Here is a 26,011-nt window from a genome sequence, read left to right on the forward strand (position 1 = left end):
GTGGCTCAGTCGGGTTAAGTGTCCAACTCTTGGTTTCGCCTCAGGTCACGATCCCACGACCCATGAGTTCAAGCCCCACGTCAAACTCAGTGAGGAGTCTGCTTGGGAGTCTCTCCCTCCCTTTCTCCCTGCCCCTCCTCTGCTCACTTTCTCCCCACCCCACCCTCTCAAAGTAAATAAATAAACTGGAGGGAAAAAAAAACTCAACAAAAGTAGGGATAGAGGGAGCATACTTCAAACATCATGAAGACAATTTACAAAAAAACTCATAGCTAAATATCATCCTCAATGGGGAAAAACAGAGCTTTTCCTCTATGGTCAGGAACAAAGACAGGGATGTCCATTCTGACCATTGTTATTTAACATAGTGCTGGAAGTCCTAGCCTCGGCAATCAGACAACAAAAAAGAAACAAAAGGCATCCAAATCAGCAAAACAGAAGTCAAACTTTCACTATAAGCAGGTGATACGATGTGCTATGGAGAAAACCCTAAAGACCGCACCAAAAAATTGCTAGAATACATAAATTCGTTAAAGTCACGGGATATAAAATCAATGTACATATATGTTACAATTCTATATACCAATAATGAAGCAGCAGGAGATATCAAGGAATCAATCCCATTTACAACTGCACTAAAAACCATAATATACCTAGGAATAAACCTAACCAAAGAGGTAAAAGATCTGTATTCTGAAAACTATAGAACACTTATGAAAGAAATTGAAAATAATGCAAAGAAATTGAAAGACATTCCACGCTCACAGATTGGAAGACCAAATATTGTTACAATGTCAACACTACCCAAAGCAATCCACATATTGCCTGCAATCCCTATTTGAAATACCACCAGCATTTTTTGCAGAGCTAAAATAATTCTAAAATGTATATGGGACCAGAAAGGCCCCTGATAGCCAAAGAAATGCTGAAAAAGAAAAGCAAAGCTGGAGGCATCACAATTGCAGACTTAGGTTACATTACAAAGCCTGTAGTGATCAGAACAGTATGGTCCTGGCACAAAAAGAGACAGACACATGGATCAACGGAACAGAACAGAAAACCCAGAAATGGACCTGCAACTATGTGGTCAACTAATCTTCAACAAAGCAAGAAAGAATATCCAATGGAAAAAAGACAAATGGTGTTGGGAACACTGGACAGCATCATGCAAAAGAATGAAACTGGACGACTCTGTTATACCATACCCAAAAAGAAATTCAAAATGGATTCAAGACCTAAATGTGAGATAGGAAACCATCAAAATCCTGGAGGGGAACAAAGGCAGTAACCTCTCTGACACTAGCTGGAACAACTTACTAGAACACGGCTCTGGAGGCAAGGACATCAAAACCAAAAATGAACTATTAGGACTTCATCAAGAGTCTCACAATGAAGGAAACAACCAACAAAACTAAAAGCAACCTACTTAATGGAAGAAGATATTTGCAAATGACATATCCGATAAAGTGTTAGTATCCAAAATCTATGAAGAACTAATCCAACTCCAAAACCAAATGATCCAGTTAAGAAATGGGCAGAAGACATGAATAGACATTTCTCCAGAGAAGACATCCAAATGGCCAACAGACACATGAGAAGATGTTCAAAATCACTCATCACCAGGGAAATACAAATCAAAACCATGGTGCAATACCACCTCTCACCTGTCATAATAGCTCCAATTGATAACACGGGAAACAACAGATATTGGTGAGGATGCAGAGAAAGGGGAACCCTCTTGCACTGCTGGTGCGAATGCTGACTGGTGCCCCCACTTTAGACAACAGTATGGAAGTTCCTCAAAAGTTTAAAAATAGAACTACTACCATACAATCCAGCAACTGTACTACTAGATATTCACCCAAAGGACACAAAAATAAAGATGTGAACGGGGCACCAGAGTGGCTCAGTTGGTTAAGTGTCCAACTCTTGGTTTCAGCTCAAGTCATGATCTCATCGTTTGTGGAACTGAGCCCCACATTGGGCTCTGTGCCAACAGTGCGAAGACTGCTCAGAATTCTGTCTCTCTCTCTCTCTCTCTCTCTCTGCTCCTCCCCTGATTGGTCTCTACCTCTCTTTCTCAAAAATAAATAAGGAAACATTAAAAAAATACATATTTGAAGGGATACATGCATCGCAATGTTTACAGCAGCATTATCAACAATAGCCAGATTATGGAAGGAGCGCAAATGTCCACTGACTGATAGATAAAGAAGATGTGGTATATAGATGGAATGGAATATTACTCAGCCATCAAAAAGAATGAAGTTTTGGGGTGCCTTAGTGGCTCAGTCTATTAAGTATCTGCCTTCACCTCAGGTCATGTGAGTTCAAGCCCTGCATCGGACTCTGTGCTGACAGCTCAGAGCCTAGAGCCTGCTTAGGATTCTGTGTCTCCCTTTCTCTCTGCCCCTTTCTCCCCCTCTCATGTTCTCTCCCTCTCAAAAATAAACAAACATTAAAAAAAATTTTTTTTTAAAGAATGAACTTATGCCATTTGCAATGACGTGGATGGAGCGAGGGTGTGTTTTGCTAAGAGAAACAAGTCAGTCAGAGAAAGACAAATACCGTATGATTTCACTCATGTGGAATTTAAGAAACAAAACAGATGAACATAGGGGGTAAAAAAGAGAGAGAGGCAAGCCAAAAACCAGACTCTTAACAATAGAGAACACACTGAGAGTTGCTGAAGGGGAGGTGGGTGGGGGATGGGTTAAATGGGTGATGGGCATTAAGGAGGGCACTTATTATGATGAGCACTGAGTGCTATGTGTAAGTGATGAAACACTAAACTCTACTCCTAAAACTAATATTACACTGTATGTTAATTGGAATTTAAGTAAAAACTTAAAAACAAAAATAAATAAGGAGTGCCTGGGTGGCTGTTGGTTAAGCATCCGACTTTGGCTCATGTCATGATCTTGTGGTTTGTGGTTTCAAGCCCCATGTCAGGCTCTGTGTTGACAGCTCAGAGCCTGGAGCCTGCTTCAGATTCTGTGTCTCCCTCTCTCTCTGCCCCTCCCCCTGACACATTCTGCCTCTCTCTCTCTCTCTCAAAAATAAACATTAAAAAAAAAGTTAATAAAATAAAAACAAAAATAAATAATACAACAAAGAATTACAGCTAAAAAAATAGAGGAAGGGAGGAAGAAAGAGAAATAAATTATAATAATTACTATCATGAATAAGAGAATCAATAATTATTAATGGAATAATAAAGATTATTTTATATTTTAGTAGAATCATAAAAATATTTAACTAACTTAAAATAGGCAGAAAAAGAGGAAAAAGAAAACAAAGAACAGATGACCAGATCAGACAAATAGGAGACAGCAAAAGATTAAAATCTAACTGCATCAGTAATCACATAATTGTAAATGGTCTGAATAGCTCAATTAAAAAGGCAGAGATTTATAAATTGGATAAGTCGACAAGGTCCAACTGTATGTTGCTTGTAAGAAATCCACTTTAAGTTAAAAACAAATAGATTAAAAGTAAGATGATAGAAAAAAATACATAACGGGAGCTGGATTACCTATATAATATTGCCTAAAGTAGACTTCAGAGCCAAGTACATTACCTGGGAAAAGAGGTTGTTTCCATAGTGATAAGGGGTACAAGGGTTTCAGCTTACCAAGAGGACATAATCCTAAACACTGATGCACCTAGTAAGAGATCGCCAAAATACAGGAAGCAAAAATTGAGAGAACTGCACAAAATTCTGTCCACAGGTATAGTTGGAGACTTCAATATCATTCTCTCAAAACTTGGTAGAATGGGAAGAAAGTCCATAAGGGCACAGGAGACCTAAGAACACTCCTGGCCAACTTGACCTCACTGACATTTATAAAATACACCATCCAACAGAGACAGGATGCAGCAGGAACGATACAGCAATTCTCAAGAAATTTAAAAGGATTCAAGGCATTTGAGCCATACTCTCTGACTACGGCATAACTAAGCAGAAGTCCATAACAGAAAGGTCTTTGAGATTATTCAACAAAAATATAATCTTCATAACATTTGGTCCAAAGAAGAACCCAACAAAACAAAGAAAGAAAAGAAAAGAAAAGAGTTCTTTGAACCAAATGAAAATGAAGCCACATATAATATCAATATTTATGGAACTAAAGCAGCACTTGGAGGAAATTTTAGAACAAAATCCCTGAATCAGAGAAGATACAAATCATCTTGAGAAACTAGCAAATACAAGTAATCTAAACCCAAAGTCATCAGAAAAAAATAAAGATCAGAGTGGAATTTAAGTGAAATAGGAAACAGAGAAAAATCAATAAAACCAGAAGCTATTTCCTGAGATCAATAAAATGTATAAACTTCTAGTCACACGGATCAAAAAAAGTATCTACACAATCGTACATCAGGAGGAGAAATGGGACGTCACTACAAATCCTACAAATATTAAAGGGAAATAAGGGAGGGGTGCCTGGGTGGCTCAGTCGGTTGAGCGCCCGACTTCAGCTCAAGTCATGATCTCATGGTTTGTGGGTTCGAACCCCGCATCGGGCTCTGTGCTGAGTGTGGAACCTGCTTGGGATTCTGTGTCTCCCATTTCTCTGTCCCTCCCCTGCTCATGCTCTGTCTCTCTCTGTGCCCCAAAAACTAAAATAAAATAAAACGTTAAAGGAGCAAGAAGGGAAGAGTATGAACAAGTTTGTGTCAGCAGACTGGACAGCGTTCAGGGAACGACATATGTGTCCGAAGCTACCTCAGAAAGAAATGGAAAGCCTGATGGCCCTCCATCTTTCGGGAAATTGAGTTGAGTTAAAATGTTCCCATTCTAAATACACACACACACACACACACACACACACACACACACACACTCACACACCCACGCCCAGAGGGCTTCACCTTCCTCAAACATTGGAGGAAGAAACAACACCAATTCTACAAACTCTTCCAGAAACCTGAAAAGGAAGGAACCCCCCACCTTGTGAGGACTGCTTTACTCTGACATCAAAGCCCTCTTGGCCTAGAGAACTACAGAACAACGTCACTCATGAACACTGATACTCTTACCAAATTTTAGCAAAGTGAATCCCAACAATACATGTAACCATAACTACGTCACACCCAAGCCCATGCCTGGGCCACCTTCCGTCTGAGAGTGGACAAAATGGCGCCAGTACCGGTGGGAATCCCGCTCCAGGATTAAGCATTCACTGGCAGAGAATGTTGCTCTACCATCGGCATCATGATTATCTACTGAGCACAAAGGAAGGAACCACACTGGAAACAAAGCATTGTGACAGCCCCAGGTTAGGTGGGTTTATGTGACCAGCCTCGTGTCAGTAGATAATTAACCCCCAGGCTCCGGCCCGGCCGTTTCACAATAGTTTGTGATGTGACTGTGATGTGTACATGACAGACGTACCTACCCAGGGGGTAATCGGGCAAAGTCTGGAAACTTCCTTGTTTTGCTGGCTTTACGGGAAACTTAGGTGACATTTCTTGTCACACATCTTTGGAAAAATGTGTCAGTGTGTTCCCTGAAGGCAACCCTTCCTCATGACACAGGGAGGGTCTCTCTTGCACTGAACTCAATGGAAGGCTCACTCAGAAGTGGGGGCCGGCAGTGGCACAGGGGTACTGTCGGTGGGGAACCCCAGGGCAGGGTCAACCATGAGGCTGACCGACACTTAAAGGGACACTACAGCCAAGGAAAGCACGTGGGAAGCCAGAGGGGAGAAAATGCGGCCTCAACCTTGCTCTGTGAGCGCCTGGCCACAGAGCAGGCGCCTAGCAAGTGCACGGGCTAGGAGCCCAGGTCTGTGCCCCTCCAGGCCGGGCCGGCTCTCCGGCTCCACAGGAGTCTGTCTTTCTCACGCTCTGAGCAGCTATTCACAACTAAAAGATCTGAGATCACGGGGGCCAGCTGATGGCAGGGAGGACACATCTAGGGACCGGCCGGCCTGTTCGCCCTGGACAACCAGCTCGGTGGCCCTCGGCACAGCCCACTGAAGACGCTGTTCTCCGCTAGCTGGCGAGGCTCTGGCAAACAGCAGCAGTCAGATCTCCTTCTGGGAGCCCTGTACACAGGTGTCCTCTCGGCATCTGCTCTGACTCAGGACCTCCCACAGGACACTGCCAACAGGCCCCCGAGCCACCTGCTCCCCGTGTGGAGCGCCAGCAGGAGCGGGGAGGCCTGGGTCCCTCCCGGCATGTTCACTGAGGGCTGGCTGTGTCCCTTGGCCGAAGGGCGTGAGTCTTGTCTGGCGGCCTGCCCTGGGGTGGATGCTCTCCAGGGTGGTGTCCCAGGAACTGGGCCATGCTGGGGCTGCCCCAAACCCACCCATCTGTCAGACGATCCAAGGTCTGCAACCCCCGACTTCACACGAGTGGGGCCGTGGTCAGGCCCTCGTGCAGGACGGCGGTGGCACAGCCCAAGTCCCTCAAGGGGCAGAACCAGCATTGGGTGTGTTCCCCTATCTGCAGCAGGACTCGGGGCCTACCCTGTCCACGCAGCCCAACCCCGGCGTCCCATCCCCATGGGGAAGGAAACGAGGGGCTCAGGATCTCCGTGGCCTCCACCTGCCCAGAGTCCAGGTGTGGAGAGAGGGCAGTGCTGGGCGGTGGGACCCTCAGAATCGGGGGCGTCCCCGGAGCAGGAGCAAACCCAGCACACCGGATGGAGAATGACCCAGATGGGCAAATCCATGGGGATAGGAAGGAGAGTAGTGGCCACTCAGGGTTGGGGTGGTGACCACTGATGGGCACGGGGTTCTTTTGGGGGACATGAAATGTTCTAACGTTGAGGTGATGGCTACACAGCTCTGAATACACTGAAGGCCACCAAGCTGCGTGCTTTACACAAACTGTTGAGTGTGGATTCTGTCTCAGGAAGGTTGTCACGTAAAAAAAGAATAAATAAGCCACGTTCTCTGCCCGGCACACCTATGCACGTACATATATACACGCACGCAGATATGTGCACAGAACACACGGATACGCGCACACTCACGCGTCTTTCCTCTTCTGTTTACCCAAAGCCACAGAATCGTCCTCCCTGAACTTGAACAGACAACCGGCCCGGATGTCCTGGCGGGAATCTGTGCGGCCGGAATCCGTCTTCCCAGGTGAATTAAACCAGAGAAAAGCCAGCAGGCCGGCCCCTTGCCTCTGTCCTTTGCCTGCAGGTGGAGTGTCCCGACAGATCACAATGCGGTGTCTGAAGGGCGCTCGGCCGCACCGAGCACCCACTGTGCACCAGGTTGGCCGCCAAGCTCGAGCGGGTAGGAAGCTACAATTGCTGTATTCCGCACTGGCAGGGAAAATTCTAGGTGTCACCTGGATGGGGCCCCAGAGTGCCCTGACAGCCAGTGAACATCACTTCCGGGTGTGTCTGCACTGGTCTCCAGAGAAACTCACGTTTGAACCATTGGCCTGAGGGACCCAGACAGCCTTCGTCACCCCAATCCCCTGGGTGTTACCTCTCTAGGGTTGGACACCGGCCATCCCTGTGCCCCGGCCCCGGGCTGGGCTCTTGGTATATGGAGGCTCCCACCACCTTGGACACTGCAGAGCCCTGGCCATCCCGGCTCAGCCACGTCCAGCCTGGGCCTGCACACAGGTGGCCCTCACAGCTGTGCCCATCCCACCTCCTGGGCAGGGCTGCCGCAAAGACCAAATGCAAGCCAGAGCCCCGGCCAATAAAGAGCTGCTTCCCCAAACATCGAGTGAGATGACACGTGGCAGCTAACATGCGGTGGTCTCCGTTCCGTGCACACCCCCTGCCCATCCATCAATGGGGAAGCAACTGGCCCGGGGCCCAGAAGTTTGCAGGCTGCACAGACGGAGTGTGAACCTGGACGGGCTGGCCCAGAAAGCCAGATGGCCTCCCCTTCCAAAGGCTGGGGACACAGCAGGTGACAAGGGGGTCAGGGCACACCAGCCATACATCCTGGGCTGGACCCAAAAGTGCACCTGTGAGTGGGTCACACGGCAGGTGCACAGGGCATACCACCTGCCTGGGACTCAGGGCCCATGGACCGCTCTCCTCGGCCCCCTTCAAGCCTCTTTCCCAGGAGACGTGTTAACAGTGTAGACTCCTGCCCCCCTCCTGTAGACCCACTAAATCGTGGGGGGACCGTGCAAGAGTCAGCGTTTTCTGTAGTCTCCCATGACCTGAAGAGACTTGTTGTCACATGCAGCGCAGCGAAGGCTAAGCCACTCTGCACCACAGCCCCACTTGCTGGAATGCCTTTGGGGATGGGGAACTCACTGCCCGAAACACCGCCGAACTCTCGGTCATTAGACAGGGCTCATCAGACTGTGCCCAGCTTGTCGGCGCTGCCTCCTCCACCCGCATACCAAGCTGGCGCCTGGCAGGAGCCCCTGAGTGCCCTCCCTGTGCCACACCCCACCCTCCCGGAAGCAGAGAGAGCTCGGCCTGCCTGTGCTGCCCAGAGGTAGTCCAGCCGCAGCTTGACGTCCACCTGACGGGCGTGCAGGGCCAGGGTGCAGGAAAACAGCAGGATGGCCATGATCGGCTCGAAACTGCGCCCCGATGCCATGCCGCCCCTGTGGAAGACCAGGAAGGAAACTCCATCGGTGCGCAGAATCTGAGAGCTGTCCGCACGTGTCCCCAGACACGACTCTCAGCCGTGCAGAGCACTGACCCTGGCTAGAGCCGCTCCCTCCGGGAAAGCCAAGGCCTTGCTGGAATTGGGGCCCAGACGGACACGTGGAGAAGCCACCAAGGCGATCTGCTTCCTGACCCGCAAACCAGAACGGGCAATGCCCGCCCGGCTGTGCTCCGGAGGGAGCCGCACACCTACCCGGGGGCCCTGGTGTAGCCGCTGAGCTCCAGGACCAGGATGTAGGACGTCGTGAGCACAAAGAGCAGGATCATTTTGGGCAGGGAGGACACCCGCAGGAAGACAGCCAGCGGGAGGGTACCCACAAGGCCGCAGAGCAGGGCGTGGGGCGCCGACTCACAGGGCGCGGCAGGCAGCACGGCGTTGTGGCCGCTGGGTGTCAGGACCACCAGGGACCCGTTGGGGGTGGAGCTCCAGGACCAGGGCAGGCAGCCCACCTGGAGGGGACGGAGGGACAAGGATGGCGGGAGGCACTTGCTCCAGACCAGCCCTCCCTCCTCCCCAGCCCACCAGCCCCATCGAGGCGCTCCTGCCCAGGCTCCCCCCACCCCGATACTCCGACCCACGCCCCCAGGAGCCACCAGCAGGCTCTGCAGCACCCCCTCCTGCTCGGCCTTCAAGGCTCCTCAGTGCAAGGTGCACAGGGCCAGGGGGCAGGAGACCCCCGCCCTCCTCCTCCCCAGGCGGCCAGCCCCATCTCGGTGCTCCTGTCCCTGCCTCCCCCTCCCCCGTTACTCCTGCCCTGCCCCTCCATCCCCTGCACACCGTGAAGAGGACAGCAGCCCCCTCAGCCCCTGTCCACACCTCACGCCCCCAGGAGACCAGCGGGCCCTGCTGCCTGTTGAGATGCTCACCACACATCCTTGGGCCACGGAGTAGATTAAGACCACGACGAAGATACACAAGACGGTGCGGATCTGAATCGTCAGGCACCCTGGAAAACACTGAACAGTAACACAGGTTACTGTGAAAAAGCTGAAACACAGAAACAGTCTCAGTGCAGAGCGCAGGGCCCTGGGGGCTGCCGGACTTCACCCGCCACGCAGATTCCTAGGCTGTGCTCCAGGCTTCACCTCCCAGGTGAAAAGCTGCCCCAACTAAAAGAAACAAAACCCAGTATCTTTGCATTAAAAAGAGCACCCCCTGGGGGGCCTGGGGAGCTGGCAGGTTAAGCTTCCCACTTGGGCTCAGGTCATGATCTCACAGTTTGTGGGTTCAAGTCCCTCATTGGGTTCTGTGCCTACAGCTCAGAGCCTGGAGTCTGTTTCAGATTCGGTGTCTCCCTCGGTCTCTGCCCCTCCCCCGATCGCGTGCTCTCTCCATCTCAAAAATAAATATTAGAAACAATTTTTTTAAGAGCACCCCTGCCAGCCTTATCCCACGCTGTGACTTGGGCACCAAAATGAACTGAATCCGTTAGTCACACTTTTATTACGTTTAACTCCATCTCAGAAATAGCAAGAATTCACACGCACTCGCGTCGTCTTTTCTCTGCTTCATGTAAGTTTTATCATTTCCTTCACACGGGCTTCATGTCAGTTTTGTTAAGTTATTAGGAAGTTAATTTTACGTCTATTTTAATACGTTTTGCAATATCCAACAGATGACCTCGGGGGTAAAAGTATGAACCTCTTTTTATACTCAGGCTCACGAAATTCGAAACAAAAACTAAAATCAAGCCTGCAGGGACCCTGCACAAGCTGCTGACGAGACCCCCAAGCAGCTGGGGTGCCTGGTCCTCCCGGGGAGGTCAGGACCCTGGTTGTCTCGGTCTGGGGGCAGGCTGACAGCGCCGCTTTGCCTGTTTTGTGGGCCAGGGCACCAGATGGCTGTGGGGCTTGCGCCGTGGCAGCTACAGATCTGGGTCCCGGTCAGGATCCCTGAGCCCCAGCTGCATCGTGCAGACATGCTGGGCCCCCAACCTCAGAGAGCAGAGGTACAGCCCTGGAGCCCACCACCCCCTCCTGGTCTGATCCCGTCACCCCACAAGACTGAGGATGCGGCCACGGGATTGTCGCCCCTAGCCGGACAAGGCACCTGCAGCTCGCACATTCACTCAGCAAGCACGGGAGGGCTCCTCCCAGCGGTGGATGTCAGGAGCCCCGGGGGCACAGCGGTGAGTGAGGCCTGGCCCTGGAGCCCCAGGAGAGGCAGAAATGGCACAGAAGTCCCTCCGGGAGGCGGTGAGGGGAGAGCCGCTGGCTGAGGCTGAGCAAGCCCTGTCCGGGGTGCACGGAGGCCGCATCCCGGTTGTGCAGTGCACAGCAAGGGCAGCTGTGCAGGGCTCAGGGACACAGAGTCACATGCAGCTACCCAGTTGAGCACGCCACACCCACTTGTGTGGCAAATGGCCAAACAGGGGCAGGCTCCCACGGCCATTTCCTATCTAGGACACACAAGCCACCCACGTGGACGCTCTGGGTCCGGTCTCTGCCTTTGAGCTCTATTGACCCGATACCACGCTCGGCGAGCTGTGACCACTCACGCAGTGGTTTATTTATGGACGGAATTCACGGAGTCACGGATCCACTCATTCGGCACTTCTAGCTTTGTTTCCCACCAGCTATGCGCCATGCCACATGCCATTCCGTGGAAATGAGAGCACCAGCAAGCCGCCACAGCTGGGTCTCAGTCACCTGCCCTCCTGGGCACCACGTGACCTCCCGTGACACAGTCCACACCGTGGGCGGCCATGGTACGCTTCCCCAGCAGAGTGGGTGCTCAGCCGCTCCAAGCACTGACCCCGCCCCAACGTTGCCACTGCAGAGATCGCATCTTTCCACAAAACCCACGCCAAGGGGCCACAGGACTTGGCACGCTGCCTCACCGGGCCAGGAAACCACACCGGGGCCATGATGTGGGCCGACACTGCGGCTTTGTGTGACCTAGTCACTCTTTGTCACCTTTCTCCTGGGCCCTACTTCAGGATCGCTGCCCCAGCTGCCTGAGAATAGGGACGCAGGTCCCCACCAGCTCACACTCACAGGACCCCGCTGCGTCCTCCTCGCCCACCTGACAGGCACCTCCCCCCCCCCCCCCCCCACTGCTCACCCTGCGGACTTCGAGACCCACCAGAGGCAAGAGCACGGCTAACGCTGACTCACAGGCCCCCTCCGCTCGTGAGCTCACTGTGAGTCGGACCCCTGGCGCTGCTGGCCGCCCAGACCTGTGAACCGCAGCTCGGGTTCTGCACGGGGTTCGCAGCAAAGTCCAGCCGTTCTCTGGAGACACCCGCGTCCTGCTCCTGGGCCTTGTGGGGACTCGCCACTTGGCCACGGGCCAGCAAGGGGCCGCAGGACCTGAGCCGGGTGCTGGCTGACCCTCCAGGCCCTGAAGCCGGGCGTGCACAGCAACGCTCCGTCATCCATGGGAGAGGCATGGCCACGACGGGGCCCAGCAGGCCGTGGTATGCACGTAAATCACACAGAGAAGCGGCCCAGAGGCCGCGGTCCACGCTCCAGCTACCCCTTGGCCTCACGGATAGTGTACGTCGGCCGACAGAGGAACAGCAGATACTGCTGCTCGTGGATGTCAGGCGGCGCCCGGCTGGGCACCTGGCTTGGAGGGAGTGACGGCCACGTGTGCAATCATTCGGCGATTCGGGGGCCCCGGCCAATGTCTGGCTGGATGGTCCGGGAAGAGGTATGGCTGGAACACTGTGACAGGAAGTCACCGGTGGGGCAGACACATGCGGGAAGACCCGTATCGGTGGGCGGGCAACACCGGTGTCCCATGTGAATACCAGTCGGCGCGGGATGTGGCAGACAAGGAGTGTGCTAACCAAGCAGGTGAGACCACCCATTCTGTGGACACTGGTCAGCCTCCCTCCCCAGTCACCCCAGCTATCGCCCTATGGGCTCGCGGACACAGTGGCCACCGTGGCAGGGATGGAGGTGACGCCCAGGAACACGGACTTCCGCTCACGAGGGCCAACCTGACTACGGCCACCGCAGAGATCAACGGGGAGCCCCAGCACGGCGCCCTTCTGACGGGAGACACGGGGGAGGGTTCTGGGGATGAGTGTCGAGGCTGGCAGCCCCCTCACTGACCAAGTGACACTGCCGACCTCACCTGGGGCCCCTCCCGCGGCAGCAGGATTCGCTGTCCTCCCTCCGTTGTCCCAGGGGAGTTGCTCTGCGTGTGGATTTGCCTTCCCCGCCCACATGCTTCCATGGAAACTCCGCCCACAGACATGCACGATGTCTCACCCTCCCATCTCTCCCCAGAAACGAGCGTGGCAATGGCTATGTGCTGGGGTATCCCGCCGGCCTGACCGTGACCCTGCGACCCCAAAGCAGAGGCTTTACAGACAGTGAAAAGCATCGGCTGTGGTGCCGACGGTGTGGTAGCTCTCTCAGAGCCGTGTGCCACGGGGCTGTGGACAACACCGTGTGAAACCACGCAGGGAGCAATCCTGTTGATTGTCCCAAGACCCTTAAAAACATTTGTCAAAATAGCAAAATTCTCTTACCGTTGGTTATATAAAGAGAGAAAAAGATGTTCAGACTAATACGTATCTGGTACGTTTGTGATGGGCACCAGTGGTCCCCATGCTTTCTCCCTCGAGCCCCAGGCCAGTGAGGAGGCAGCGTCCCTCGACCACATGGCATCCTGTGGTGGCGGGTGGCAGCTGTGACTGGCTTTACCAGGGGCGGACCCGTTACTCGGCAAAGACTACTGGGGCCCGGGTCACCCACACCAGGTCTGTATGGCCAGCAGGTGGCAGAAGGGAAGCAGGAGGGCTGGGAGGACGCCACATGCCCGGGCTGGTGTGGGGACGGCCACAGGCAAGACTGGGGACAGGCTACTGGGAACTGTGGTGACAGTCCCACAACCGTCCAAGCCGGACCTGCTGACAGTCGGACTGAAGGAACCCCCGACAAAGCCCACAGGCACCTTCCCTTTCGTGGCCTCATGGTGCCTGGAGTGCAGAGCCAGCTGGCCGCCCCTGCCCCCGCCCCTCGGAGGCTGTGGTCACCTGTCAATGGGCTGAGAGGACAGACATGAGACCCTGGAAGCAGGGAGCAGCGGGGACCGGGCAGTGGGGGCAGGGACCGGGTGGGGCAGAGGTCCCCAAGCAGTAAGATGGGGAAGGTGTGCCCGCCCACCAGCTGCTTTACTTCCACCTTCTCTGCTCTCTGGCTGCAGATGCCAGGCTCCACCAGGGGCAGAGACCCGGCCAGGGAGAAGGCTGAATCCCTTCCGCCCGGCAGGGGCACCGACGCCCCCGTGTGCACATGCAGCTTCCCAGGGGCTCTGCCTGCCAGAGGCCAGGGAGCTGGGAGGGAGGCTGCCGGGTTTTGAGGGGACGCCAGGCCTCCTCCCAACCCTGTGCTGCTGGGTGAGCACAGAGCCGGCTGTCCACGACACGCCCCGAGGAAGGCCGGCCCCACGGGCAGGAGGGCCCAGAGCCTGGGTCTTGGTGGCAGAACGGAGTCCCCGGAGAAAACCAGCCTGGGCCCTCCCTCCTCTCTCGGGCGTTTGAGTATGTGAGGCAGCAAATTCCCTTTGTCACCCGAGACCTGTACGTAGCTGGCGATTTTGTCTCTTGTAAAGTATCGTCCCTTACGGCCCCCGCACAAAGGCCTGCACTCCACACGAACACCTGATCCCAGAGACGTTTGCTCAAACGCAAAGGGCTAAATTGCTCTTCTGAAAACTGGCCTTCTGATCCTGTCTCTATGCCCCCCTACCCATCTCTGGGCCATGCCCCGGCGGGAATGCTCAGAACTAGCACAGGGCCGCCCACGGCCTGGCAGACTCTGAATCCACACGCATCCGGCTGGAGACCTGAGGCCGCCTCTGCCAGGAGCAAGTGTCCACCCACACCGGCTCCCAGCTCCCCGGAGGGCACAGCAGGCCATAGAAGCCAATCACGTGACTAAGCTGTCTTCCTTGGAGTGCAAGTGTCACTCCGTCTATGAAGATGAAAAAGCCAGAAACATGGTTTAGGTAAGTATAATTTTCCCAGTTAAAAACAAGGAAGTTACCTATGCATAGCAACGCAGCTAAGTGAATAAAACCGAATTTAGTTTTTCACAAAGTTGCTGTTTCCCACAATCACGCAAAGCTAACACTGGGTCTGCCGCCGTAGCTGCGGGGTGACAGGGAAATGGGGGGCGTGGAGATGAGGCCTGGAGGCCACCGTGGGGCTGGGACCCAGCGCCCCCCTGGGAGCATGGCCGCTCAGGGCGCCAACCCAGGCCTGCCTTAAAAGTCACAACAGCAAAGCCAACAGAGAACCCCAACTACCACATGAGCGCACAACAGACCGCCAGCCTCCTGCTCTGGACTCTCCACTCAGGAGAAGGCGCTCACGGGTGTCCCTCACTCCAACACTACAGACCACCTGCCCCGTGTCCCCAAGGTGCTCCCAGAACTCCCGGTAGCGCCCAGCCCACGACGGGGCTTCGTGAGCTCCTGCTACTCCAGAGGGGGTCAGGCGGAGGCCACACACAGGACACGACACACACACACACACCTGGACCCGGGTGACGTGCAGATACAGGACGCAGGCCACCAGGAAGCAGATACAGAAGGCCAGCAGCAGCAGGAGGACCAGGTTCCTAGGGCAGAGGATGCAGGGTCACCGTGGCTGGAGCAGGTGCCGTGTGCCCACTGGCTGCCTGGGAGTCTCCCCTAGCCCCCACCCCACCAGCTCCCTTCCCGCCTCCACCCCAGCTTCCGTCGGCCCTGGACCCGCCGAGAGGTCCTCTCTCACGAAGGGCTGGCCGCCGGGCACTGCCCTCTGACTGGAGTTCATCTGGGAGCGGCTCTTCTAGAAAAGGCTTGATCCCCAGGCAGGGCCATCGGGAGGTCACCTCGCTCACGGTGTCTGGAGATGGGGCGGCTCCCATGTGCTTTCTGGAAACTCTAAGGGGACTACTGCCCTTGGGAGGGCTCATTAAGAAAGTGCTCCGTCTGAGGGGCGCCTGGGTGGCTCAGTCGGTTAAGCATCCGACTTCAGCTCAGGTCATGATCTCGCGGTTTGTGGGTTCAAGCCCCGTGTCGGGCTCTGTGCTGACAGCTCAGAGCATGGAGCCTGCTTCAGATTCTGTGTCTTGCCCCTCTCCCACTTGTGCTCTGTCTCTTTCTATCAAAAATAAATAAATGTATAAAAACAATTTTTTTAAACAGAAGAAAAAAAAGAAAATGCTCCATCTGGGAGACAGATGTATCGTCCCCGCCAAGAAACAGCCCTACCAGACTCACTGTGACTCAGCAGCCCAGATGCCGCTCTGCTGCTACCTCTTTCTTCCTCCCTAGAGCCCGCTATCTCATTCTAACGTGTCTGAAATGACCCACGCCTGGAAACCCAGCTGCATTTCCTCCCTCAAAACCTGTCCTGAAGTTGAGGGTGCACGTGTGTGCATGGAGATGCTGAAAATACACGGCGTCCCAGGACTGGCTCAGTTAAACATTAGAAACAGAGCAAGCGTCCCGCACATGTGCGTCGGGGCCTCACACAGCCGGCCACTGGGCAAATGGACAGCTGGCTGTGGCCGGGACCGCGGGAGAGTAACCAGCGGAGAAGGAGGGAGCCCCCGTGCCCCTGTCCTCCGGCCGCCGTGCCCCCGACACTCACTGTGGGATGATGAGCAGGTAGACGAGGCCGAACAAGGCAGCCAGGACGAGGGCCAGAACGACGGCGCTGGTAAAATACTCGTCCTGGAGCTGGTGATACTAGGAGACACAGAGACCCGCCATTGGTGGCTGCGGCTTCCAGGAGACACGCGGGGTCCTCCCGAGGGTGCCCCCCTGGGAACCGCGGCCGCGTCCGGAAGAGCGAATGCGGGCGGCCACGGCCGAGGGGCCTCCGGGATCCCCCGCGCTCCTGAGGTCCCGGTCACCTACCTTGCGCTCCCGCTCAGCCTGCTTGTACTTGAGGGTGAAGAAGTCCAGGTCCGCCATCTCCAGCTCCGTCTGGCGCGCTTCCAGGAGGCGGCCAATGTACCTGTTGACGCGTGTGCCCGGGGTGGTGTAGACGGCGTTTGCGGAGAACGACGAGCGGTTTCGCAGTTTCTCCGACGCGGTTCTCAGTGCCCTCCGCTGCGGCCGTCGGGGAGAGAAAGAAACGTCAACAAATCCTCCTCGTGTTGAAGAGAAAGCTCTCTCACCCCCTCGGGCCCATGTGCTCGCCCGCTGCAGAGTCTGGGGGCCCGGGGCTGGGGGCCTGAGATGCAGTCACGGTTCCACTGCCGGCTGGCGCCCGAGATGCCAGGGGACTTAGCTCAGCGTCGGCGCTGGGGCTCCGTGTCCGCAAATGGGGTCACACGATGTGTATGTGGCAGCCGTGTGGATGGGGTGAGGGGGGGATGAGAGGCAGTACCCAGCACAGGGTAATAGAACAGAAATTGGTTCTTTAAAAATATCAGTAAAACTGAAAAGTCTGTAGCAGGCATGACAAAGGAAAAGAGAGAAAGACACTAACAGATTCAGGAAAAAAAATGCGATTCAACTACAGGCCTTGAAGATGCCAAAAGGGCAAGAAGGAAATACTTTGAACAGTGGTACACAATTAAGTTGACAACTTAGATCAGTGAACTACTCCAAACACACATATACTACCACAACTCACCTGACATGAAACACTGTTAGACTGGCCCTGTAATTACTAAAGAAATTCAATTCATAGCTTCAAAATTCCTGAAAAATTAATCTCCAGGCCCAGATGATTTCACTGGAGAATTCTCCTAACTATTTATTTTTTTTTTTTTAATTTTTTTTTCAACGTTTTTATTTATTTATGGGACAGACAGAGACAGAGCATGAACGGGGGAGGGGCAGAGAGAGAGGGAGACACAGAATCGGAAACAGGCTCCAGGCTCCGAGTCATCAGCCCAGAGCCTGACGCGGGGCTCGAACTCACGGACCGTGAGATCGTGACCTGGCTGAAGTCGGACGCTTAACCGACTGCGCCACCCAGGCGCCCCTCACCTAACTATTTAAATGAGAACTAACACTAACTCTATACAATCTCTTCCAGAAAACAGAAGAGGCAACACCTTCCAACTCACTTCACAAGGTCAGTATTGTCCTGATAACACAACCAGACCAAGACAGTACAAAAAAGGAACACCACAGGCCATCTCTCTCAATACTGATGCAAAAATTCTTAACAAAATAGTAGCTAATAGAATTCAGCACAATATGAATAGAAGTACACACCGTGACCACATCCAGAGACACAAGGCTATTTACATATTTGTACACGAATGCAACATATCACATTAACACCCAATTAACCACCATATAAAAAAACCCATGGTTGTATGAATTGACGCACAAAAGGCATTTTGACAAAGTTCGATACCCATTCTTGATAAACATGATCAGAACACTAGGGAGGGAGGGGAACTTCTCCAACCTGATGAGGAAGATCTACAGAATATTGACAGCCAGCGTCATACTCGCTGGTGAAAAACGGAGTTTCACCACAGTACTAGAAACCCCATCCAGTGCAATAGGGCAAGAAAAGAAAATAAAGACAAACTTATTAGAAAGAGAGAAACGAAACTATCCTTATGATAAGTGACATGATGGTCTACATAGAAAGTTCCAAGGGGAGGAAAACAAATGAATTCCACAAGATCACTAGATACAAGATGAACATAAAGAAAGTATTTCTTTAATACCAGTAATCAGCACGTGAAGACGAAATTAAAATTCAGGACCATTCATAATCACAGAGAAAAATGAAGTAGGTACAAATCTAACAAAACACAAACACAATACGTATGCTGAAAACTATATAATGCTGATGATGAAGGAGATTAAAGATCTCAATAAATGGAGAAACGCGTGCTTGGGGATTAGAAGACACAACACAGTGAAGATACCAATTCTCCTCAGATTGATGTACACAGGCTTAACATAATTTTATCAAAATCCTAACAGGAACTTTTTTATGGATAGACAAGCTTTTTCTAAATATTAAACAGAAAGCAAAGAGGCTAGAATAGCTCATTTGTCTTAAAAATAATATAGTGAAAGACACCACTCGGCCCAACATGAAGACTGATTGTGTAACTACATTACTTGGGATGGTATGGTGTTGGTGGAGGGCCAGACACAAAGGTCTGTGGAACAGACCAGACAGCCCAGAAGCAGCTTCCTATAAGTATGGTCAAGGGTTTTTGACTAAAATCCAAAAGCAATTCAACGGAAGAAAAACTGTCTTTTCAACAAATGGTGCTGGACCAAATGGACGTCCATAAGCAAAAAAGTAAATCTTGACCTAAACCTCATACCTTATAAAAAAAAAAAAAAAACTAACTCAAAATGGATCACAGGATTAACTATAAAACATACACAGTAAAACCTTGGATTGTAACTTGTTCTGCGAGGGTTCTGTAAGACGAGCAAACATTTCTAAGAATTTTAACTTGATAAGCAAGTGATGTCTTGCAACATGAGTCGAACATGACACTGAATGACACGTGATCACAACTGAGCCAATGGTCCTTGTCTCTCTCTGCAGGATTGTGGGCGATCATCTCCCAGGCTCGGATGCTCGGTCTCAGGCTGTGGTGTTTGGCAGAAATCAGTGATTTTTCAGCACGTTGGAAGGTGCCCACAACTGGCACTGGTGTCTTTTCTGTCACTTCAAAGCACCTGTGGACCGTCCTTTGCTTTTCCATACAAGAGTGAGCTTAGGAACGCTTTGCTTCATTCTAGCTCAGGCTGCCTGCGGACAGAGACCCTTTCCTCCACTGCCTTATTACCAGTTACAGTAAATACAGTCTATGACGAGAGTTTATTAATACTGCACTGTAGTCAACATCCATGTGAGCGTATACAAGGGCCCCCATGCAGAAGAAGATCCCATGGGACCAATAGACAGCAGTGATTCCATTAGTGATTGTGAAAGTCGTCCTACACAGTAACCCTCCTCTCTCGTCTCCCTCACACAAGCCACCAGGTTTTCAGAAGTAAGTGCAGGTTAACTTATTTTTCTTTATATTCTATATTTTCTTTATTATTTTGTATCATGTTACAGTATTGTAATCATTTTTGTATGAATATTTTTGGGTTGTGGAATGAATCATCTGAGTTTCCGTTATTTCTTCCAGGGAAATTTACTTTGATGTACAAGTGCTTTGGATTACAAGCATGTTTCTGGAACAAATTATGCTCACAAACCAAGGTTTACTGGTAAGTATAAACTCTTAAAAGAAATGTTAAAATCTTCGGGGTTTGGGCTACATAGACGGCTCTTAGGACACCAAAAACACAGCTCATAAAAAAAAAAATATCGGTAACCTGGACATCTTCAAAGTTTACAATGCCTGTCCTGTGAAAGATGCTGTACACAGGTGAAAAAACAAGACAACAGCACCAAAAAATCAATCCAATCAGAAAGCAGACATTTCACCAAAACAGAAGAGAAAACACGGATAAAAAATAAGCCCCTGGAAGAGCACCTGGGTGGCTCAGTCAGTTAAGCATCCGACTTTGGCTCAGGTCGTGATCTCCTGGTTCGTGGGTTCGAGCCCCGCGTCAGGCTTTGTGCTGACAGCTCAGAGCCTGGAGCCTGCTTTGGATTCTGTGTCTCCCTCTCTCTCTCTGTCCCTCCCATGCTTTCTCTCTCCCTCTCTCTCTCAAATAAATAAAACATCTAAAAAAATTTTTTTAAAGAAAATAAGCCCCTAGAAAGATGGTCGGCATCATTAGCCACCAGGGAAATGCAAAATAAAATCGTGACATGTCACTATACACTTACTAGGTCAGCCAAAATTAAAAAACAATAGCGGCAGCATCGAGTGCAGGCGACGACACAGAGAAGCGGGATCCCGTACGAGGCTGGTGGGAATGTGAGGTGGGGCAGTCAATCCAGAAAATGGGTGGGCAGTTTCTCAAAAAAAGAAAACAAAACAAGACCCATCCTGTGTACCCTGACGCATGGCTGGGCATCCCTCCCAGAAAAGGAGCATTCGCATCCACACAGGACTCTCAACATGAGAACTCACTACAGTTTTATTTGTCGTGGCCAAAGCCGGAAACAACCAGAAAGTCCTTCAACAAGAGTGGTCAAGCCAACGGCGGTCCATCCACACCGTGGAATGCCAGCCGGCCACGGAAGGGGGGGAGCTGCTGACACAGGGTCAGCCTGGAGACACCCCAGGGCTTTGTGCTGAGTGAAGAAACAGCCAAGTTCACAGGGCGCAGACCAAGGGATTCCACGTGTATGACATTCCCAAGTGATGGTCACTGGAATGGAGAAGACTCAGCGGAGCCGGGGCTGGGGGTGGCGGCATGACCGCAGCAGAAGGGGGACCGTGGCGGTGATGGAAACGTTCCGTATCCTGAGTGCGGCCACCAGGACAGGACGGAGCAGAGCCACACACACCACCCACCCAAGTCCATTCCCCACACGGGAGCTAGGTGAGACACGACCGCGAGGGAGGCCGCTGAGGGCCCCAGAGGCTGTGTGTGTGCGTGGGCAGCTTGATGCCACAGCTGACACGTGGGGGGTCCGTGCAGTGCATCACCTTGACTTCCGGAGAGCTGTGGAAACGTAAAGTAAGTAAGGACAGAAACCCGTTGCCCGCAAGCCACTGATGTTTGCGCCAATGCCAGGCTGCGAGTGTGTTCTTTCCGGTTCCACGGCCCCTGCCTCCCTGGGCCCGGGAACAAGCCCAGGAAAACCCACCGGCGAGCAGGGCCAGAGGGCCCACGATCCTGAACTGGCCCCCGTGAACGCGCTGTCCCCCGGACCTGACGCATCCGTGCACCCACCACACCCACCACCTGAGAGCCCTCAGCTCCTATGAGGGTCCGGCGCGCAGAGAATGGCAGGCAGAGCACGGCCCCCTGACCTCGGCTGTTTCGGGAGGATTAGCTGAGCCCACCTGCCCACGTCTGCAGAGGCAAAGGGGGCAGGACTGAGTTCTGGGGGCCAGGGTCGTCCTCACTCGGGACCCTGGGCAGGCTCGTGAGGTCCTGCAGGACACCTGCGTGCAGAGCGCCCGCTGCACCCTGACCCCCAGGCCCCGACCCCTGACCCACAGCTCCTTGAATGGGGCAGGACCTGAGCCGGTGCCACTCCCCTCTTTGCATGCTTTTCTCTGCTACCCACAACAAGCACGTACTTCCTTGGAAAACAGATCAACATCAAGGCTAAGACAAAACTTGTTTCTCGTTTCAACGTGGAGTTTGGCTGTCTGAGCCTCTCCCTTAACCTGCCAAAGGGAATGACAGTGGCTCGAGTGCAGAGACCTGAAAACCAAGGGCCGTGCATCCCCAGGTGGGCCGCTTAACCTCTCTGTGCTCCAGCTTCCCGGTCTGTGAAATGACGACAGCAGATGGTCGTGAGGATCCGGAATGTTCACGCCCGTGAAGAGCTGGAAGCGTGTCCCCCCGATGGAGTACTCAAGCTGGCTCTCACCGTCCTCGGCAGGTCCCCCACTGCCACCAGCGGGCGGGTCAGGAGCCCCAGTCCACGTGGAAGCCCACATGTGTGAGGTAGCATTCCCGGGGGCTGGGGTCCCCCTGCCCCTCCGTTCCCGCTGGACCCCCGCTCCTCTGGGATGCGGCTGCTGGGGGCGTGGGTGGTGAGGCGGGGCAGGAAGGACGGTCACCTGGCCGGGGCCAGGTAGGAGTGCACCCCTGGGGCCCGGCATGGACACCCAGCGTGGATGCCCCGCATGGACGCCCCGCGTGGACACCCAGCGTGGACGCCCAGCTCCCCTCAGGTGAGCAGCGCAGACGACGGAAACGTCTCCCACCCGTGAAGCACAAGCTGGGTGTCGGTTTCCTCTCAGGCTGACACCCCGGACATTGTGGGCTGAGAACTGGCCCTGCCCAGCGTCAGCCCCTCCCAGCCCATACCCCACTCTCCCTCCCCGCATGCTCTCCCCACAGGCCCCGAACTTAAGACACCACTTCAGAGACAACCTTCTAGAAGTGACCGGTCATCTTGGGAACTGGAGGGATTCTCCCTCTGGGGCCTGGGTGCCCACGGCCTCCACAAAGCAGCAGCTGAGCTGCCTGGACACCAGAGGCCACCATCAGAGCCATGCAGGCCAGGGGGCCACATGAGAGCCACACAGGCCAGAAGCCACGTCAGAGCCACGTGGGCCAGGAGCCACATCAGAGCCACACAGGCCGGAAGCCACATCAGAGCCACATGGGCCAGGGGCCACGTCAGAGCTACACAGGCCGGGAGCCATGTCAGAGCCCTGCAGGCCAGTGACCCTGGCTGGGAAGAGGCCCCACCATGGACTTGGGGTCCTGACTAAAGGACGTCCCGCAGAAGTGCTCAGACTCGCACTTCTCCGTCCATCCTTTTCCTCTCTTCGTGCTTACCAGGAATTTACCCTTTTCTTTATAACTGTGAAGCGTGTTGCTATAAAGCTGCTGCCTCCTCTCTCACTAGGGACATCGTAGGGTCCACGCAACGCGCCTTGCTTGCCCAGGACCCCAGGGAATATGTTTGCTGATTGCCACGCTGATGCCTGTGGGCCTGGCTGGACACGCCAGGGACGGGGGCGCTGAGGCCACAGAACTCTGGGGCCAGGCAGTCAGGGGTGCTCGGTCCGATGAGAGTCCCGGGTGACAAACCCCATGCCCGCTCTCCAAACTGTCCTTGCCGAGGCTTGAGAAATGAAGGCCACACTCAACTGGCTTTCCTGATGCCCTGCGGCTGACCCCAGATGGCAGGCCCGGCCTGAGACCTGACCACGGTCCATGGGCACCTGCCTGAGCCGGGGTGCTCAGGGGTGAGCGGCTCATGGCGATGGTGCCCTGGTCTGACGGGCAACCCCGCCTACAACCACTGAAAGCCACAAAAGAGGCGCATGCGTGGCTGTGGTGGCAGAGACGGGGGCCATCGCTGTCCCAGGCAGAGAGCAGAGGGCAGGCACGGGCCGAGTGCACAGCTCGGGCACCCAGACCGCGTGGCACAGACAGTGAGGGGCAGCTTCTCGGCATCCTGGAGACACAGGAGGGTCCCGTGCAACCTCTCACCGTGTGAGTCGGGGACAAAACCACAACGGGTCACTTCGGGAGATATTGAAATTCAACATCTGCCATCTGCATCGTGGCACCAGCACAGGAGTCAGGCCTGGACACGGATGAGCAGAAGATGGGGCCAGTGAGGGACTTCATCCCAACGGGGAGGCAGGCTCTGGGGCCAGTGGGGCCAGTGGGGCCAGGGGGGCCAGTGGAGACAGCGGCCGCCAGCGGAAGGGCCGGCCTTGCAGGTCACTGGGTGGTCGCTCACAGTCCTCACTAGGGGCCCCTGCTGGCGGGCCAGCCCTGCCTCTGCACCTCTCCACCCCGTCCTTAGGAACCACGTGCCTTGTCACAGCCCCGCATCAACCCCCCGAGGGCCTCCCGTGGGGCAGACACTACTGTTCCCCCGTTGGGGCCTGCTGTCACTAACCGTGAGGCAGAGGGACGAAGGGGAACCGCGGGCCCCAGCCAGCTACCTGCCTGTCCCTCCATGCCCCCAGCAGGGGAGCCACCTGGGCCAGAGGCCGGAAGCGCTGGCTGGAGGGAGGGGCCAGATGTGGGGCCGAAGCTCGGGGTCCAGGACACACAGGTGGTCAAATCTGATGCACCGGCCGGCAGCTCACCGGGGGCACAGGGAGACCCTCTCGGGCTGGGGAGCTGTGTGCAGACGGGGAGCCTTGAAACTGCACAGTGGTTGTGGAACTCGGCCTCGGACCCTGGGGTGAAGGGCGAGGTGACAGGGACGGCGGCCGGAGCACATGCCTGCACAGAGTGAGGCAGCAGGTGTCCCCCAAGGTGGGAGGCTAGAGGGCCAGGACCTTCTGTCCCGGCAAACACAAATGAAGGACCAGAGTCTGAAGGCAGCATCCATGAGGCGTCCTGCACTCTGGAGATTCCGGGTGTCGGGGGCTGGGCCGGGATTCGGGGGCCTGGGGACAGGCAGAAACCAGGCCTGGCTTGCTGCTCCCAGAGGGAGGAGAGGACGCAGGGTGAGCAATCCAGCGGCAACTCCAAGTGACAGTGAGGGAAGAGACCATGAATACACACACACACAAACTCACACACGTGCACACATATATGCACATGCATATTCACACTCACACGCATGCACACATATGCACGCACACATGTGCTCACATGTGCGTTTGTATGCACACATATGCACACACGTGCTCACATGTGTGCACACATGCACACATATGCACACATGCAAACTACACTGCACACAAACTCACATGTACACATGCACACTCACACGCACATGCACACAGAAACACACACACATACACATGCATGTGCAAAATCACAGACATGTACACACCTGTGCACACACGCAAACACACATGCACGTGCACATAAACTCACTTGTATGCATGTGCACACAGGCCAACTCACACACACACATATATGGAAATGCACACACACGTGCACACACATGCACACACCTATACATGCACACACACAAACTCACACTATGCATGCATGTGCACACACACACGCACACACCTGGGTACACACATGCAAACACACACGTGCACGCACAGTCACTCGTATACATGTGCACGCAGGCAAACACACGTATGAAAACACACACATGTGCATACACACGGACACACCTATGCGTGCACAGAAACTCACGCACGTGCATACATATATGCACACTCACGCACGCACTTCCAAATGCACAAGAAGCTGTGAGAAAAGGAAATCGCGGGAGGACGTCAGGACTCAGAAGCCCAGGCCAGGCAGGTACCTGACACACCTCTGCTGCCGGAGACTTGGAGTTTCTAGAGCCCATCATCTTCACAGGGCAATCGTAGCAAAGAGGGGCCTGAGCGGGGTGGGCTGTGAGGTCACAGTTCTAACGGAAGCCTGTGCCTCCACAGGCCCCACAGCAAACACTGACGTGGAGAGACCTCGCACAGGGGACGGCGAGGAACGTGACCTTCGACCCGGCTCTGCACAGAGGGGTCCCCCCAGGAACACGTGCACACACCTGCCAGGCACGTGAAGCCCATCCGGGTACCTGGCAGAGGGAAGGCCGCTCTTGATGGAATTCACCACCAGCAAAGCTGTCCAGGGGTTTCCGGCAACATTCTCACAAATACGAGCTCACCAGCAAAACCACAAAAAATCCTTGGAGGCAACAAACCCCCAGGAGTCCCAGCCAGCAGCTTCTCCCCCAAAAGCAGGGATGGAATCCCTTCTAACGCACAAAACCCACACGGCAGGGAAACCGGGAGCGAGGGGCGCAGTGCGCTCTCGGGAGATGGAAATCGGTCACCAACAGAGCAATGGTGGCAGGGCGCCAGGACACGAGGACACAGGAGGGCGAGACTCAGAGCCGCTTGGGAAGGGGTGGCAGACCAGGCTCCTCCGGGGCTCCGGGGACACGGCCCCTGGCCCCCGCCCCCTGAAACACAAGGCCCGTGTGGCTG

General features: G+C 54.1%; 1 protein-coding gene across 1 annotated transcript in view; it reads right to left on the minus strand.

Moving 5' to 3' along the window:
* Positions 1–26,011, minus strand: part of ADCY1 (adenylate cyclase 1) — a 113,993-nt gene that overhangs the window by 26,753 nt on the left and 61,229 nt on the right. The window contains exons 9-14 of the mRNA XM_086697148.1: positions 16,473–16,667; positions 16,204–16,301; positions 15,100–15,184; positions 9,473–9,562; positions 8,799–9,055; positions 8,411–8,541 (exon numbers count right to left, since the gene is read on the minus strand). Coding sequence (XP_086553274.1) covers positions 8,411–8,541; positions 8,799–9,055; positions 9,473–9,562; positions 15,100–15,184; positions 16,204–16,301; positions 16,473–16,667 — 856 coding nt within the window. The remainder of the gene's footprint in view (positions 1–8,410; positions 8,542–8,798; positions 9,056–9,472; positions 9,563–15,099; positions 15,185–16,203; positions 16,302–16,472; positions 16,668–26,011) is intronic.

The sequence above is a fragment of the Puma concolor genome, chromosome A2, assembly GCF_028749965.1.
Source record: "Puma concolor isolate L17-30 chromosome A2, mPumCon1.1.hap2, whole genome shotgun sequence".
In the NCBI taxonomy this organism is placed as follows: domain Eukaryota; kingdom Metazoa; phylum Chordata; class Mammalia; order Carnivora; family Felidae; genus Puma; species Puma concolor.